Raw genomic sequence first — 18,489 nt, forward strand, 5'->3', positions numbered from 1 at the left:
TGTATCATTGTCATGTCAACATTGAAGAATTCTGATTTGTATTTTTCAATTCAATATGGTATGGCTGTATGGTCTCTGTGTTTTATGATCGGAACCCTCTATCTGGCAATAAAAGTGGTATGAATGATAATAAAAAAACAGAAGTTCCATAATACAGTTTAATAAATGTATCTATCTAAACAGATCTTCACATTTACTATTTACATGTATTTAGTCGCTAAACATGGGTCGTCGTGTTCTCTGGCCACTTTGCCACCACTTCTCAACTGCCTGCTCTGCATTATAGTCCTCAACCTCAGGGCCATGCAGAGATATACGGAGGAGGGAATTTAGCATTTGGTTAGAGAGGGATCCTCTCCAGTCAGACTTGATCCTTTTCATGCAGGAGAAGCCTCTCTCTCAGCATGATGTTGACATCGGGAACACAAGCAGTATCTCTACGATCATCTGCATGTGGGGAGACTGTTCAGGCCTCCCTATGGCACCTTGCAAAAGTCTCTGCCATAACACCTGAGACTGAAGATGCCTGAAGTGTCGATGCACGAGTACCTTTAGGTCAATCCACTCCCGTTTCGCTTCTTGAATTGATATGAAGTCCTCACATGCTTCAAGAATTCCCTTAAAGTGAGAGACAAAAGTCTCAAGATCAGCCAGGCCAAAGGTAGCCAGGTCAGTGATGTCCTCTGGCCAGTTGCTAAGGTCAAACATGGTGGCAGCAGCAGCTTTAAAGACACCATCATCAAGGCTACCAAACCGTGTGGTGACGTAGTCACAGAAGCCATTGATAAGTTTTTCTTTCACTTTGTGGAGGTTGTCATCATCCACTTGTTTCCTGTCGAGCTGTACACCAGAGTACATGTTTCCAGGAAAGGGCCCCACTTCATCCAGGAACTGCTTCAGATGCTGGCCTGGGACTGTCTGAAATACACGATAAAAGAAAAAAGTATTTCACTGTCACAATCACTAAACATACACTGTAGCATACACAATTCTCTCTAGGGAGTTTACTTATCAACTATTAATTTTGTTTACCTTCATGGCTACAAGAGCCAGGGTCGTCTTCTGCAGTCCATCTGACACCATCTGTAGTGTCAGCCCATCCCTCTGAAAGAGAAGGCTTAGGTATTTCAGCTCACTGAGAATGTCAAGAAGAAGATGAACAAAAATCACTGTCTTGAATTGCTTAAGTCCTTTCACAGTGTGGCTGGCCCGCCCCTTCATGAGGTCACTTGCTTCTCTATCATGCATGTCATTTGCGTGGCTCTCCAAATGGAAAAGGATGGCTTGGTAGTTCCTGATAAGGGCTGACAAACCATGGAGTGTGTGCGGAAGCCACCGTGTACCATCGATAGTCCCTGGTTTGACCAGATGTATGTTGAGGGCTTCTGCCACAGTCTTGAGCTCACGGGTAGCTTTGGCTGATGTATGGTAGTGTTTGTAGATTCCGTTGATACTTTTCTTCAGTTCTGGGAGAGCTGGAAAAGATTTCATGCTGTCTAATGCGGTCAGCTCAAGACGATGAGCCACACACCAGATGGTCACCAGCGATCCAAACATCTCTTTCAGCCTGGCAGATACTCCATTTCTATGCCCGATCATCACAGAGGCCCCATCACATCCGAACCCAACCAACTTTGCCTTTAGGTCATCTTCTGAGAGCCCAGCTTGGTGAAGTCCAGACATTATGGCGTCTAGGATGCCCTGGCTGTTAGCATGCTGCAATGTCACCATAGTCAACATGACGTTGACGGGTAGACCATTTTCAATATAGGTGACATAAATTATCTCCTGGTCCTGCACTGATCGGTCAACAGAAGAGTCAGACATTATAGAAAAAAATCTTGCAGCCTTTATCTTCTCTTCCAAAGACTTGTTCATGGTTTTAGCTATGTTGTCTATGAATGTCTGACAAGCGTGGTCATTTTTGTATGTGATTCCCAAGTTAAGGCCATTCTTGAAATGCAGATTCACTAATTTGGGACATTTTGTAAAGGGTTCTTCCTCCTTTGCAACATAGTATGCTATGTTAAATAGCTTGATTAATTTCTCTTTAACACCCTGATCCATTCTTAGAAGACAGCTTGGCAATCTCAGGATTCTCCCGTACTCTGAGAGCCTTCTCACAATCATTGTGAGCAGATGTAACGACATGCAATTTTAGTGTTCTCACACGTACATTGTCGCCACTTACACCGATGAACAAAGAACTGTCTTTGGCCTTTGCTGGGAAGGATCTGCATGTTGAGCAGTACATCATTTTGGCAGCTGGATCAAACTCGGCAAAGGGGTATTGTTGCCTCCATTCAGGAAGCCACTTCCTCTTCCTCTTCGCCTCATAGCCTTCTCTGGCTCTGTCCTTGACCTTGGGCACTTGCAGCTCCTGAATTTAGTTAAGACCAAACATATGTTCATGTTATAATAATATAATATAACATTACATAACATAGTAGGGTACAATGTTGTATACAACCTTGTCTTAAAGCTCTGATGATGTCTTTGAGCCAGACCCCTGTTTTGTTTTAATATAGATGTAGAAGACAAAAACATTATCAATTGTAAAAGAAATGTTATTACAAAAGTGGTGAAATTTAACATTTGTATGAGCATTATAATCTTAGTCATTTTGATATTTTTCTACAGCATTAGTTTAGTCTTTGGTTTGAACAGATATACACATATTTTTTTCGTCCTGTTGGGGGAGCCCTGATCCCAAAAAATGCAGACATGCACAATGGTCAGGTCAGTTTGTTCTTGTTAAAGACACGTTTCGAGCGAGTGTGCCATTGAACGTGCCATCACTAGTCTAATGCACATTGTAGCCTTGCTTTGAAGGGCAAAATCTACTGGGAGATTAGCTAGGCACAAAAACAACTGGAACATTACTCTCTCTTAACATGACACATTATTCTCATACCAGAGTTGATTGGCAAACTAAAATTACCATGCGACACCCTTTCTAATCGTCACCCAATCTGACTGACGTTCTTGACCAAAAAATAAATAAAACACTAAAAAAAGATGAAAAGCTAAATGATTAGCTAAATGCCTTACGTTTTTGCAGCTAAAGATTCTAGCCTGGTCACTGACTGACTGACTGACAAAGAAAATACAAAAATGATAGGCTACACCTCTTATTTTGATCAACTGTATTTCACATCATTTTCACAAACTTCAAAAGAACATGACACCGCATTTTAGGACGTTTGTATGCATTGTAGGGCACACTTCAGTTAGCGCTCGCGCTAGCTCGCGCTAGCGTTAGTTAGTTAGTTCACTGTCCCGAAATAGTCCCGAAATAGTCCCGGACAAAATAGATTTGTGTCCCAGTAGGAATTGTTATGGTCCCCGGGACATCGGGACATTGTTAGCTGCGAGCCCTGAAACAACCACCGTAAAAATGTTCACTGTTTACTAAATACCAAGTACAAGTAAAAGACCTAGGCCGCCATATAGCTCACCTGGTAGAGCTGGTCCATGAATAGGGACTCAGTTCCCATGTGGAGGACCCAGGTACGAATCCAGCCTGACCATGTCATCCCCTCTATCTACCCTTTTCAACACTGTCATTTCCAATAAAGGCTAATCTGGCCCAAAAAAAACAAACAAGTAAAAGTCCTACATTCAAAATGTGACCCAAGTAAAAGTACAAAAGTATTAGCATCAAAATATACTTAAAGTAAAAGTAGTCATTGTGCAGATTGGTCAATTTCAGAAAAATATATGATATGTTTTATAATGATTGATCATTAAAGTGTTCTCAAAGCTGGTAAAGGTGCAGCTAGTTTGAATGACTTTGTATACTGCAGGGTAGCTTGTGAATGTACTCCAGATGTAACTAAAGTCTGATTTAAGGAGGTGAACTGGCACCTCTCCAGCTACCAGCTCATTCCATATTCTTGGTCTGATAGGGACTTGAATCGGTGACCTTTCGGTTCCAAAACCAAGTCCCTACAGACTAGTATATAAATTAGAAAGGTATCGGGGGTATAGTTTTAGACTGGATTAAAAGCTATTTAAGCAATAGACAGCAGTATGTAAAGATGGGACATTACTGTTCTTCATGTTTGGACATTGCTTGTGGTGTCCCCCAGGGGTCAGTGGTGGGTCCTAAATTGTTTATACTGTACATCAATGACATCTGTAGAGTATCCAATGTACTGAGGCTAGTTTTGTTTGCTGATGATACAAATATATTCTGTTCTGGGGAGAATTTAGAACAGCTAGTGGAGAACATAGAAAATGAAATGCACAAATTAAAAACATGGTTTGACAAAAATAAACAATCATTAAACTTGAGTAAAACTAAATGAATGCTGTTCGGTAAACATAGAACAAAAACACAAATGCAAATAAAAATAGATGGGGTTGAAATTCAAAGAGTCCATGAAATTACATTTCTTGGGGTAATAATAGATGATGCAATAAGTTGGAAATTACACATACAACATGTACAATCAAAGCTGTCAAGAAGCATTTCCATACTAAACAAAGTAAAACAAGTTCTAGATCAGAAATCACTTTGCATTCTCTACTGTTCACTAGTCTTACCATATCTGAATTACTGTGCTGAAATCTGGGGCAATAACTACAACAGTTCTATACAGTACATGCAGTATCTATTCTACAAAAAAAAGCCATACGAATCATTCACAATGCCAAATACCTTGATCACACTCACAAATTATTCCTGCAGTCAAAATTGTTAAAATTCACAGACCTGGTAGAATTCCAAACGGCACAAATCATGTTTAAGGCAAATCATAACGTTTTAACAGGAAACATCCAAAAAGTATTCACTCAACGAGTGGGGGGATATAGTTCAAGGAGACAATTTCAATTTGAAATTCATAGGGTCCGTACAACCAGAAGAACTTGTTGTATCTCAGCCTGTGGAGTGAGACTATGGAACAGTGTGAATGTGGAGCTAAAGCGATGTCCAGACATTAACCAGTTTAAGAGGAAATACAGAGACATTATTTTCTCGAGGTACAGGGATGGGGAAGGTGTTTGACTATGAAGACTGTATGATTTCCTCCTGCATTAAAGCTAATCTCTCAAAACCGTCTTAATTCAATGGAATTTACATTACCTTGTATTTTCTAAACACAAACTAGTTGTAGCCTACTTATATTGTTTTTGTTTTTTATGCTAAACATAGCTTATATTTTCTCTACCAATATGATTTATTCAGATTATTACATCTCGTCATTTCACTTCACCTGACTGTACTGCAAACCATGTATGTGTGTATGCTAACCTGGACCTTCTTGTACGTGTGTGTGTGTGTGTGTGTGTGTGTGTGTGTGTCCACAGGAGAATGTGTCTCTAGCGGACATCCTGTCTCTGCAGAACAGCTGTCTGTGTGAGGATGAGGTGTGGGGAGTGTGTGCGGAGTGTGTCCTGGCGCTGCAGAGCATCCGACCCTCCCACCTCTTCCACACACTGTGCATCACCCCGGACACTCTGGCCTTCAACGCTCATGGGAATGTTTGCTTCATGGAGCAGCTGAGCGGTGAGTCCACAGCTCTGACACCCTGCCATTCATCTGCAGGAACGAAACCCCTTTCAGGACTTTGTATTGTAAACCCCTTAGTTTGAACTTTCTGCCTGATAATTTTATCTATGACACTTAACAGTTGTATTTGTATCTTCGCCAAGGACATTACTTTTTCATTGCAGTTTGTTTGTGCACATTGTTGTCAGCAGGACCACAAAAAAAACAACACTGGCCATGTTTTTTATGAAGCATGGGCCAATGAATCTAATTTTGGAATGGATCAGAATCCCAGGGCGGATACATAAGGATTTGTAACTTTTTGATATTTGCCAGACAGAGAATTTGGCTTTAGCGAAGGTACATGATCTCAAAGTACTAAAGTTATTCATATGTTTTGTCACAGATCAAGATTACATGTTTGGTTGTCTGTAACTGCAGTTTTGGCTGGAAGACAAAGGCATTGTTATCTTTCTTGCTCTGAACTGTATCAGTCTCAATGTGCAAGTCCTTGCTCGAAAACACATCAGTGTCTCATTGGATCAATCAGGCTTTCCCCAGGTCGGTTCTGATTTGCACGGACGACATCTTCCTTGAGGCTTTTCCCAACTAATGAAAAGCATCCAACATAGCAATTATCCGTCACCTCTTCTGTTTTCCAATCGTTTCATTCCTTTTGCCATGTCTTTCCTTTTCTCATACCCTCTCTATCATTATAAGCATTGTTTGCCAGTGGCGTACGAGTTGCTAGGGGGGTCGTTGTTGTGGTAACTGCTTAGTAAGTCTATGATCAGTCAACCTAGACTCAAACACACATGATCAAATGAATACATTACACGACCAGAATGGCAGTGTTTTAACCGTTTTCTTATCCAGGCACACATCTCCCACCAGAGACCCTTTAAAGAGATGCTTTGATTACTCTGTCAGCTAAAGTCCTTCGTGGCTTCATCTCTTGTCACGCTGCTTTATCGGATCAGGTTCAGTCCTACGGCGGTGATTCATCCTGTGGATAGAAACACAAGCCGCAGTGCCCACATTTACCCTTCTCATGTTCATGGTGAACAAACGGCACCTAAATCATTAATCACAACACTTTGCTCTCACAGTTTCCATTCCATTTAATTGAGCTCTTTGTGCGATTCCGTTGACATTTCAGTCTCATGTACTACTCTCTCATGCTCACATAAGACAGTGACATTGAGAGCTGTGGTGATTTATCTCAGTGAGAATAGTCTGTCGCTTCATCAATAGGGTTCATTTCAGATGATTCATTATTGCAGTAGTAGCAGAATGGTAGTTTACTGAGGGGCAGTGAACGCATCACCGTCGACCAATTAGTGCAACATAATGTCCTCTGATGGTTTTCACTTAATGATGACCAAGACAATCCCAAGCTGATCAATTTCTGATCAAAACTGGACTTTTTGATCGGCATATTTGCAGTGTGATAAATCAGTAATATTGCTCAGCTCGTACTACCTGCTGTGCTGAATTGTGGAGGCATGCATCGACACGCTCTCACCCCACCATCACCCCGAAGGCTAGTGCGTCACTCACAGCGGCTGTCTTCTTTTCCCTCTTATTTAATGTGGCGAAGGTCGTACTTGTTACATATGGTGGAGAATGCTTCAGCATCTTTGAGAGGAGATACAAAGCATAAGAGGTGGGAAGAATAGATGTGAATAAAAGAAAGGGAAGTAGGAACGTTTGAAAGGAATTGAGAGAAGGTGAATGGGGAAAAGGAAGGAAAGGTGTGGACACTAGAATAAAGCATAAGGAACATGGGAATTTAAGGACACGTGGTGAAGGAAAGGAAGGGAACGTAAAGGAAAAAGAGCTAAGGAGGAAAGGACGTTAGAGACTCTGGAAGAATAATTGAAATGTTGAGGAGGTAAATGAAATGTTGAGGGAAGATGGTAAAGGACAAGTGAAAGGCAGGGAGAGGGAAATAAAGGGAAATAGAAGAGAGTATGATCTCTTCTACTGATGATTAATCCGCTGATTTTCTCCATCAGTCAGAAAGCAGTTTAGAGTCTTTTAAATGTCTTGGTTTGTCCACATCTCAAAGATACTCTGTTTAATGTCATCAAAGAGCTAAATAGACCTACAATGATTTACATTTAAGGGTCCCATGTCATGCTTTTCTGTTTATTACCCGCCCCCTTGTGTGTTATGAAGGTTTTTCTGCTTGTAAACGGTCTTCAGAGTCAAAACCCTCAAAGTAAACCCTGTAGCGAGTAAAACTCTAACACAAAAAAGACCTGTCTATGCTGCCCCAGAACGCCTCGTTGGACATTTCTCTTTTTCTTCCTGGGTATAGTGACGTAATGGATTGGTCCATTTTGACCAATCTGCGGAGCCGTTACGTCTGGACCAATCCGCGGACTTCCTCTCACACACACACACACACACACACACACACACACACACACACACACACTCGGCAGGACGTTGCGAGGCTCGCTGCTGCGAGGAGCGGGACACTGTGAGCTGGCTCACTGGTGTGGAGTCGGCGAGACAGCGAGACACCACGGAACTCAGCCTGAGCACACACACAAACTCCCAGCCAGGCTGCGGGTGTGTGTGTGTTTCGGGCTGGGTTTCGCTGTGTCTCGCTGTCTCGCAGACGGCCACTGGGCTCACAGGGAAGGGGGGGCACTGCTCCAACAAGCCATTTAGGACAGAGAGTGAATGCACATACTATACAGAGATGCTGTATGAGAAACCAATGGGAGTTTGGAAAATTGCACAGTATACATCTATTCTAGTAGAGCTCAACAATGGGATTATGATCTGGTCTCTGCAAACTGCAAGTCTATGCCCTTATCTGATATCAAGTTATCCATGATTAGCACATTAACACTACCTAGAACACGTGGTACTTGCTGGTACTTGTTAGATACATCCACCATCAGTTCAGAAAAACAATCACTGCATGAAGGAATCGATGATGGAAGGGTTAGGGTTAGTAATACACAGCTATTGTGGTGGTGTGGTGGCTATTAAAGTATCTTTTCAAATGAAATAACGATATGTTGAGTGCATTGGCTGGGGATTGGAGAAACACCATCTAACTCCTGAGCCACAGCGCCCCACAAACTCAAATCAATATGTCTCGGTATTGGCCGATACAAAAGGTCAGGTATCGGAATCGGTATCAGGAAGTAAAAGACCCGATCAGCACATTTAACGTGCCTCTCCACCTTTCTTGTTCTGAATCCAGTTAAGGCGGTGCATGTTTTGGTTTTCATGTGTATCCTGCAGAGATGGAGTACTCGAGTCCCGGACTCGGACTCGAGTCGGACTTGAGTGCCGATTTTCGGGACTCGTGACTTGACTCGGACTCGCGCACTGATTGACGCGACTCGGACTTGGACTCGTGAATTCTCGCACAGGATGACTTGGACTCGGACTCGTGAATTCCCCCCCCCACGATGACTCGGACTCGACTCGTACATTGACGCTCCGACTTGGACTCGGACTCGAGCACATGTTCTCTGGAGTCTGATGTCCTGTATGGCGAGTTCACGTACGGGGCCCCGCTGTTCCAGTCTAGAGATGTCTATAGACACACCCCGCATCATGCTGTATGCTTTCACACATTCTGCTTCCACATTGGAAAAGAGCAGCGCAAAATGCTCGTTATGTGGAAACAATATAGAAGAGAAGGCTCCGTAACACATTACTCTAAGGGTCGAGTTCAGACATATAGGCTGTCTTGAACACTATCATCAGAGTAACGTGATCTAATCAATAAATAAAGATTCAGCCGATAACAAAAGCACATGGCTACTTAACTTTGCATGCTAAGTAGCCATGTGCTTTCTGGGGATAAATCTTTATGGTAAACTGATTTAACCCGTAAAAGTTCCTTCAAAATAAGAGTCCCAATCTTATTACTATCAAAATAAAAGTGCAAAACGAAAACTTTACCATAGGAAAATATTGGCATACAAATATAATCACTTCTCTAAAAGGTAACTCATTTTAAATATAGTTTATTTATATATAATAATAATATGAATATTAGAAATAAGCTTTATATTTGTATAGCACCTATTACAAGAATTGTAGCCAAACTCGCTTCACAGCAGTTCAATAGACAGGATAACAGCAATGTAGAGGAGCAGCTACATTTCAAAACATATATCCACGAAGATTAATACATGAAGACTTGTGACTCGGACTTGACTTGGACTCTTCTTAAGTGACTCGGAATTGGACTCGGACTCGAACACAGGTAATGATGACTCGGACTCGGACTCGACTTGGACACTCCTTGGGTGACTCGGACTTGGACTCGGACTCGACTACGACTCTCCCTTGGTGACTCGGACTTGGACTCGGACTCGAAGAGTGGTGACTCGAGGGTGACTTGGACTCGTGAATTGGTGACTTGACTACAACACTGGTATCCTGCTCGGAGCCAGTCTTAGAATGTGGCCTATTTGAGGAGGATGAGGATGCCTCACTGCTCCAGTCTGTCAGGGACTATCACTGACACACGAATTATGCCAATGAAGGAAAACAGCTGCTCTTGCCCACTGGACCGTTGTTCTTTAGAATATTCCTCTGATTTGTATCTCATTACGGTAGATTCTCAGCAAGTGGGTTAAAGCACAGAGCTGACATGGCTATACATTGTAGTGTTCACATCAAACGGCAAACGCAGTGCCTGCTTCCTTTTGATGACTTTTCAGTGCAGTTAATTTGCCTGTTTCCAACCTTGCAGATGATCCCGAAGGTTCCTTCGTGCCTCCTGAGTTTGACCACACGGGAAGCACGTTTGAGGTGAGAGATGCTAAGTCTTCCTCTATACTTTATTCTGGTCACAGTGTCACACATCCACCCCTGGGATAGTACATCACACAGTCACAGGCACCTTGGTGAGGTTTGCTAAGGTCCTTTGTCCTCTAACCTCACCATATAGCCAGCCATTATTCAGCTACAAACTAACCACTGTCACCTCTACCTGATAATACCAAACTGAAAGGCAGTATGGTTACATGCAAGAACTCTACTTCTAGCAACATTTTCTTTGTTCTGATACTGTAAATAATATAGTTGTAATAGTTAGGTGACTTCTAATGTTCCTTGCCCATCAGTAATGCATAATATTCATTTACTTGACGCTTTTAAACAAATTGCTAACTATAAGTACATTAAACCATATGGATACAACCCGAAAAGTACAATAACATCAACTTCATGTATTTAACAAGCAGACATGCAGGACTCCTTCAAGTGCTATATTTAAAAAAAACATGCAGTAATAATTGTGTATGTGCCTGTGAAAGTCTGTGCATTTAACCTTTACATTCATCTTTTAAATACTGCTGTTATTTTAGTCTTGAAAGCAGTCTTTCTGCTTACAATAATGGGACATGATTATAGATTATTATGATTGTAGAAATGATTATGATTGTAGAAATGTACCATGCAAATAAATAAATCCAAAATGTAAATATATTTGAAGTGAGCTTATGTTCATTTAAAATGCAGCTTTCTGTCCAAATCCCCAATACTTCTAAAAAAACAACAACCCTCTTCTTCTTCCCATGTTTTTCTGAAATGTGTTTTTCCCAAGGGAGGTATAACGGATTGGCGTGGTGATGGCGAAAGCAAAACAGAGGTTTAGGCGTTTAGGAGTGTTCACTCTTCTATTTCGGTGACCCACACTGGGATCCGCCTAGCAAATGAGTTTACCACATACGTATGGGTGCAGTCCACTTCAAATGTAGGGAGTGATGGTTATGTGAACTCAGAAGCACCTGGTTCAAATCCGCTGCTGCCTCAGAGCAGACCATAATGTCCCCTGTGGGTGTAGGTAGCAAAGGCTTTGCTGCAAAGCAAAACAAAAGCTCTGTCATGACAATTACTACCCAGAATGGTAAGACGCTGTGCTTTCCAAGCCTCTACATCAGGGGTCGACAACAGGCGGACCGCGGTCCGGATCCGGACCCAGACGCCGACCTATACGGACCCGGAGCTATAATCAATACATTAATAGGGGATTTTTCGGCGCCTCCCGCTTTTTTAACGCTGATTTGGGTGACTTGTGTAATTCGTGGAGAACCGAAGAGTTTTCGTTTTGGGGGTGGGGGGGAGTCCGTCCGTCCGTCAGTCCGACTGACGGATAACTTCTCACTTCAAAAAATAAGAAGAAATCTAGACCGCAAAAATAATTAAACAAGTGAGTACCTTTTTTTCCTGGCCAAGGACAGGTTCCTTGAACACAACACGATCGTAACGTGTCTTCACGTGGTATGTCTCGTCTGAAAGGAGTGCTGACAGAGAGCACCGGAACGCCGCTCCAGCTCTTCAAATATTGCAGTACCCATAAGGAGCCGTACACATGCCGCAGTGTTTGCGTGGCTGTGTCTTTAGTTGTAAGCACAGTGGCGATCTGTTGTTATTAGCATCTGGTTAGCTAGCTATGCTAACGAATTTAAAGAGCTTTTCTACAACCAGGTGGAAGAGAGCTCTCTCCTGAGAGGCTCAAATAACCTCAGCTCAGTGAGGTTAAGGCACACCTTGATATGATCATTATAGTTATTAATGAGACTAAATGAAAAACAGGTATAAAATACTATATGACAGTAACAAAAAAGGTGTTAAAAATAACAAGAACAGAGTTTAAAAGGGGAGTGATTTGTAAAAATATCCAAAAAGAAAAATATGCTTACAGTTCTGTTTCATCTGGGTGTTGAGAGATGTATCCATAGATCTCTTAATGTTGCTCTCAAAGTGTACCAGATTGATGCTTCAATATTTAAAAATAAATCTTCCCGGGGAGCATGCCCACGGACCCCCCTAGAGGAGGTTAGGTCCCCCCCTCACTTAAATCATGTTCACATGGATAGGATACTAAATACATTTGCACACATCTTGTGTCCATATCTTTCTGTTTTTTGGTGGTCACGCCACACCGTGCACATGTATGCATACGTGAGTCATGGTGAGATATCTGGATTAAGAGGTTGCTTTTTCTTTGCACAGCATGAAAGAAAGGCCAAATGAATGGGCTGTGATTTTAGTTTTTTTAAGCAGAGGTTGAGTTCAATCAGTTGTACGACCCTCGGAGGATGTTGTAAAAATTGAAAGGAAAAAGGTTCCCCACCCCTGCTGTAAATAATAATGAAAACCCTTGATTTTTAACTTAACATCTCTGTCTCCTATTGATCTGAGTATATTATAAAGAATAGCAGTTAATTGAAGCATCATAGCACAGGCCTTTGTCAGATGGTATATTACGCTGTTTTGTTCATGCTTCGAATAGTTCTCTCTTTTTTCACCATACCTGTGTTTGCATCTCTGTAACCAATGAGCACCTGCATGTGTGTGAGAATGGCCCTGACTCCATGTCAGCCCAGATCTAAACTCCTGGCAGGACAAGCTCCAGCTCAATTCTCGCACTGAATTTAAAGAGCCTGTGACACGGTTTTCCCCCATCATCCAAACCCATCAATTTGAGTACATATTGTCCCCTTGAAAACCGTTACTGAACTGATTTTGGATATTTGTACTTTGATAACCATTAATCTGCCTTCAATGTTGACAATTTTCTGGATCTTCTCGCGGATTCTTCAAGTCCCGCCAAATGATGGGTGACGTCATTGCGGGCACAGCGCTCCAGCTGCACCGTCCAGGATCCCAGCATCTGCATGTAAACCTTTATATATATACAGTCAGATGTAAACGCACGACGGCGCACACAGCAGCAAGCTCAGACAGCGATGACAGGTTAATGTTGAACGTGTCTGAGAGCTCATATGAGGCTGAAGGATCGGTTTATGTTGTATCTGTTAGAAGTTTAGGAATGAGGTGCGTCAATATGGGCGATCATACGGTCATGTAGCCAGTGGTGGAATGGGACTAAAAATCATCCCGGGACTCTCGACCGGCCCACTTCGGTACCGCTAGTAAATTGTCAACGGGGGGAGTGGGGGATGTCAGGGTGCTGTAGATAGTAAATGTAAATATGTACATATTTGTGTCACTGCATCCTGGTAAAATACAAATATAATGTATAATGTCTGTGTCTTTGACATTAGCGCTGCTAGCCACCTGTGCCCTGTACTACGAAGCCAGTTCAACAGACCCTGGCAACCTGATCTCACCAGAATGCGTGACTCCACCACGACTCCTTAACACCACAATGCGTGGTGGAGTCACGAACTTTATTACATTTGCGTGTCGGCACCACGCAAACAACCCCAATGTAAAGTGAATGAGGCTCCTTTGTCGTGGTGCACACACGCATTTCTACAACGTGCATTGTGTGTAATGCAACTGTTAATTTTATTAAATTAGTTTGTTTTTAAGGAAGGCCAGAGCTTCAGCTGTGTCAAATAGATTGTTCCCTTCAGTTAACGTTATTTAAAAGATAATGATCATGTCTTGTATTACGAGCGTCCATTCCCATTGGATAACGGAGAATTTTACACCCGGAAGTAAGTAGCCTATTCTCCTTACTGTCGATTGATTTTACAGTGATATCTGCACTACTCATCGACTAAAAAACACCACATTGTCCTTGTTAATTACACAACATTGATTGGTTTGAATTGTGTGCAATGCTTTTGTATTTTCCCCCTTCGATTCGGAGAAACAAATATTTTTTCGGAGTTTTTGGACGGCAGAAGACACTACACTACCCAGAATCCTCAGCTATCGTTTGGGACTACACCATGAACCCCGTGATCAGTCCTCAAGTTCTTTGATTGGTTGACCTCCAACTGCATTCCATATAAAAAAAAACGTTTCGTAAAAGAGAAAATCATACTTTATTCAGCAGTGCTTGCTTTACTCTTTGAAAGTCATCACATGAATGCATTGTAATAAATAGTTTGGCTGCATTAAATATTACACATCTGTCTTAGTTCTTTATTTATCTACAGAGATCGGGCATCAGAATAGACCGGGAACTATTCTTTTACCGTTCTGTTTTAATTTCACAATAAAGTTAGTAGTAATATTTTGTTTTGATATTATTGTTTTTTATTAACTACTAGACGACTGGGTCATGTTAAGACCATCTTTTTTTGGTTGCTATGGGTTTTTCCATCGCTTTTGTGTTACAAATATCAAAACAATAACAAAATAATATTCGTCGTAAACTAAACCGGAAACAGCAGTATATTTTATTTTGTTAACACTGTAAACTTGACAGCCTTTTAACCTATGCTTTTAACCCAAACCACCTACTGGTTAAAGCACGTTATTACACGTTTAGAGTAATTGCAATGCAGGAAGATTGTGATGCTTTTTAATGACTGTTTAAAATGCCTTTTTCTTAATGTCTTTCATTTTTGTAACGCACTTTTGAATGTGTTATATTTTATGAAAACATTCAAATATTAAGAGTACATACAAAATAGTGGGAAAGTAGAAGGTCAATTATATAAATATAGAATAGAAAATATCAAGAAGATACTCAAATGATATCTAGAGTAAAACAGTTTAGTGCCTGATAGGAGGATGTGCTAACTAATAAGGCTTTATTTAAAGAAATGTGCAGAATACGACAGTGTAATGGTGGAGGTACACACACATTGATAGATGTCTTGTAATGCACTGTTGATGAACCTGTGACCCAAGTTGTTCATTCATTGCATAACTACACTGTTGTGTATATGATATGTCAATAAACCTTAGAAAATCTTGAAATCTTGAAAGGGATGTGCAAAATAGCAATTATATACAGTCTTTAATGAACTATTAGAGAATAACGAGTAATGAATATGCTTTAAACGGATCTGCAGATAAATATTTAGTCTTCTCAAGCAACCAACTATCAAATATCTCGCCTGATTGTTGGCACTTGACAATCACCTTCACTGCATTTCATTCAGGTGTAACTAAAGTCTGATTTAAGGGTTGTTTATATTTCACATCATTAATCCAAATCTGTAAAGTAACTAAAATAAATGTAGTGGATTAAAAATACCAGGTTAACCTTAAAGAAAGCCCTCAGGATTATAAAAGACCCCATCACCCCAGCCACAAACGGTTCTGTCTGCTGCAGTCTGGCAGGCGGTACCGCAGCATTCGGACTAAAACCACCAGACACAGAGACAGCTTCATCCCACAGGCCAGAAGACTATTAAACACCTGAATTTAGAAATAACATTCATCTGGCTGCTACTTAGAAATTATTTATCTAATATATCATATTCCAATCACTTGTATATAGACTCTTATTGCACTATTTCACTATTTTTTCTGTGCATCGGTTTTATTGCGTAGCACTGTTGGAGGAGCCTGTGACCTAAGGGGGGAGGGGGGGTAGGACACGTTCGATTCCTGTTTTGAATAGTGTGCCTCGCTGGGTTCCATTACATTTCAAAGTCCTTTTGGACGCTCTGTGTAAACGTCGCGCATCCAATCACAGAGGTTGAGGACTGATCACGGGGTTTGTCAAGCTAAGCACATGGTGTAGTCCCAAACGATAGCTGAGGATTCTGGGTAGTGTAGTGTCTTCTGCCGTCCAAAAACTCCGAAAATATATTTGTTTCTCCGAATCGAAGGGGAAAAATACAAAAGCATTGCACACAATTCAAACCAATCAATGTTGTGTAATTAACAAGGACAATTTGGTGTTTTTTAGTCGATGAGTAGTGCAGATATCACTGAGATCAATCCACAGTAAGGAGAATAGGCTACTTACTTCCGGGTGTAAAATTCTCCGTTATCCAATGGGAATGGACGCTCGTAATACAATACAGAGGACATGATCATTATCTTTTAAATAACGTTAACTGAAGGGAACAATCTATTTGACACAGCTGAAGCTCTGGCCTTCCTTAAAAACTAACTTATAACTTAACTAACTTGTAATTTAATAAAAATAACAGTTGCATTACACACAATGCACGTTGTAGAAATGCGTGTGTGCACCACGACAAAGGAGCCTGATTCACTTTACATTGGGGTTGTTTGCGTGGTGCCGACACGCAAATGTAACAAAGTTCGTGACTCCACCACGCATTGTGGTGTTAAGGAGTCGTGGTGGAGTCACGCATTCTGGTGAGATCAGGTTGGACCCTGGATATGTTTGAGTAACAAACAAACTAACAACAACAAACTAACAAACGAGATCTCGCTAAGCGGTCCTACGACGCTGGTTATCAACTCGGTAAATCAAGCCAGGGTTTCTCTCTCCAGCTGAGAGCGCGTTCATGTCTAAGACACGAGATCTGACTTTAATTACATTTGTCTCGAGTGTTTCGTCAACATAATGTGTTAAATAATACTTCTGCATACAGTCTGTGACACTGTGAGTGTTGCACGGCCAGATGAGGCTGGAGAAGCTGACTCAGATAAGGAAATATATGATATATTATGATATTATATGATCGATGATCTGATTGATGATGTAATATGAATGATAAGTGCGACACGTCGGCGTCTTCTCTGCATACGGCAGTTTAAACTGTATTTTCTTTATCCTGTAATATGACTTGAGAGATTTAAACTCCGCACACTGAGTGGATCTCTTTTCTATAGACGCCGGAGGCGGGCAGCGTCAGGTAAAAGAAGTGATTTAGCCTTCCCAAACCTGAGCCTCACGCGCCGCCTATGGGGGATGTGCTAGTTACTTATCCGACCGGCCCACTTCGGTACCGGCCCATCGGGATTCGTCCCGATGGCCAGTCCGCCAATGCACCCAGCCCACGTAAATTGTCAACGGGGGGAGCCTCGCTGCGGGGAAATGGTGGACCTAGTGTCCCGATCGGAGTGGGAATAATAATAATAATCCGTGTATTTTATCCATTAATTTCCCCAACATTGTGGTAAAAAAACCACACGTTTAATCCACGTTGTTGGTGTACTACAACTACAAAAAGCATCGGTTTGTTTTCTCATCAGGAAATGCAGACCAGCTCAAACAAACGATTTTTAATCATCATCCTCACTCATCATTTAATGTATCATATGTTCGCCGAATTGACATGAAAGCACTAATAAATGTAGTTTCATCTACTTGAGTTTACAACTACAAAAATAATCGATTTGTTTTTATATCACATCCGACGGGAGGAAATTCAGTAGCTCTCACTCCCGATTTGTAATCCTAATGTAATCATCATCTTCACCACGATCATTTATGTTTATGTCGCCGAATTGACATGAAAGCACTGACAAATATGAATATACTGTAGTCAACTTCATTAAAACGTTCTTAACGTGCCTAATCTCAGTAATTCACCATTTCTACGCATGACAACACACTTTGTCCGTGTTTGGCTCTCGAAGCGTTCCCGCATTGACGTCACTTCCGGCTTCCCCCAAAACTTCAAAATGAGTGAAGGAATTTCCCCGCGATGTTCGAAATTATTGATATTTAACGGAACGGTATCGCTTTTTCTTTTTTAAACTGACGGTTCGAGATTACTAGTAGCCCAATATTTCATTGCACAACAGTTGTTGGGATGGTGTCACAGGCTCTTTAAACAAAGTGAGTGAGGGACTGCAATATAAGAGGGAAAGAAAGAGAAACTTTAAAACTGTTCAATTGTTATGATGTGTAAAGACTAATATGTTCTATAATCGTCTGAAACTGTTAAGTCATGATGTGAAACGGTTAACAAAGAAAAAGGGAAACTCAAGCTGCTGCTACACTTTATTTTATTTATCTAAAATTAAGCACTTTTAAGATGCACATATTTTCAAAAGCTATTTTATTTATTTTCTCTATTTTATTTGTAAATGCAGCCCGAGAGGAACATTACACATATCCACAGTATTTAATGTTAATTGACAATAAATATTGTTGTTTTTGAATTGTACTTTCTTTATTTGATTGGCAGTCAGCTGTTGATTATGCAGACGTTGATAAAGCTACAGGTCACTTCAATATATATCACACTAATTCATGAAGCAAGTTAGACATTTTGATGTTCCGGACCTTTGCATGGGGACATTTTCTCTAACTGGACCTCGTTGAATTTTAGTTGAAGACCCCTGCTCTACATGGATTCAGATCTCTG

General features: G+C 41.2%; 1 protein-coding gene across 1 annotated transcript in view; it reads left to right on the forward strand.

The window, feature by feature from the left end:
* The first annotated feature begins 3,495 nt into the window (after nt 1-3,495).
* The window catches only part of LOC117459982 (kinase non-catalytic C-lobe domain-containing protein 1), an 82,159-nt gene continuing 67,165 nt past the window's right edge, over nt 3,496-18,489 (forward strand). Inside the window, 3 exon segments of the mRNA XM_034101168.2 lie at nt 3,496-3,510; nt 5,314-5,512; nt 10,230-10,288. Of these exon segments, the coding sequence (XP_033957059.1) occupies nt 3,496-3,510; nt 5,314-5,512; nt 10,230-10,288 (273 nt within the window).

Source organism: Pseudochaenichthys georgianus, chromosome 15, assembly GCF_902827115.2.
Source record: "Pseudochaenichthys georgianus chromosome 15, fPseGeo1.2, whole genome shotgun sequence".
NCBI lineage: Eukaryota > Metazoa > Chordata > Actinopteri > Perciformes > Channichthyidae > Pseudochaenichthys > Pseudochaenichthys georgianus.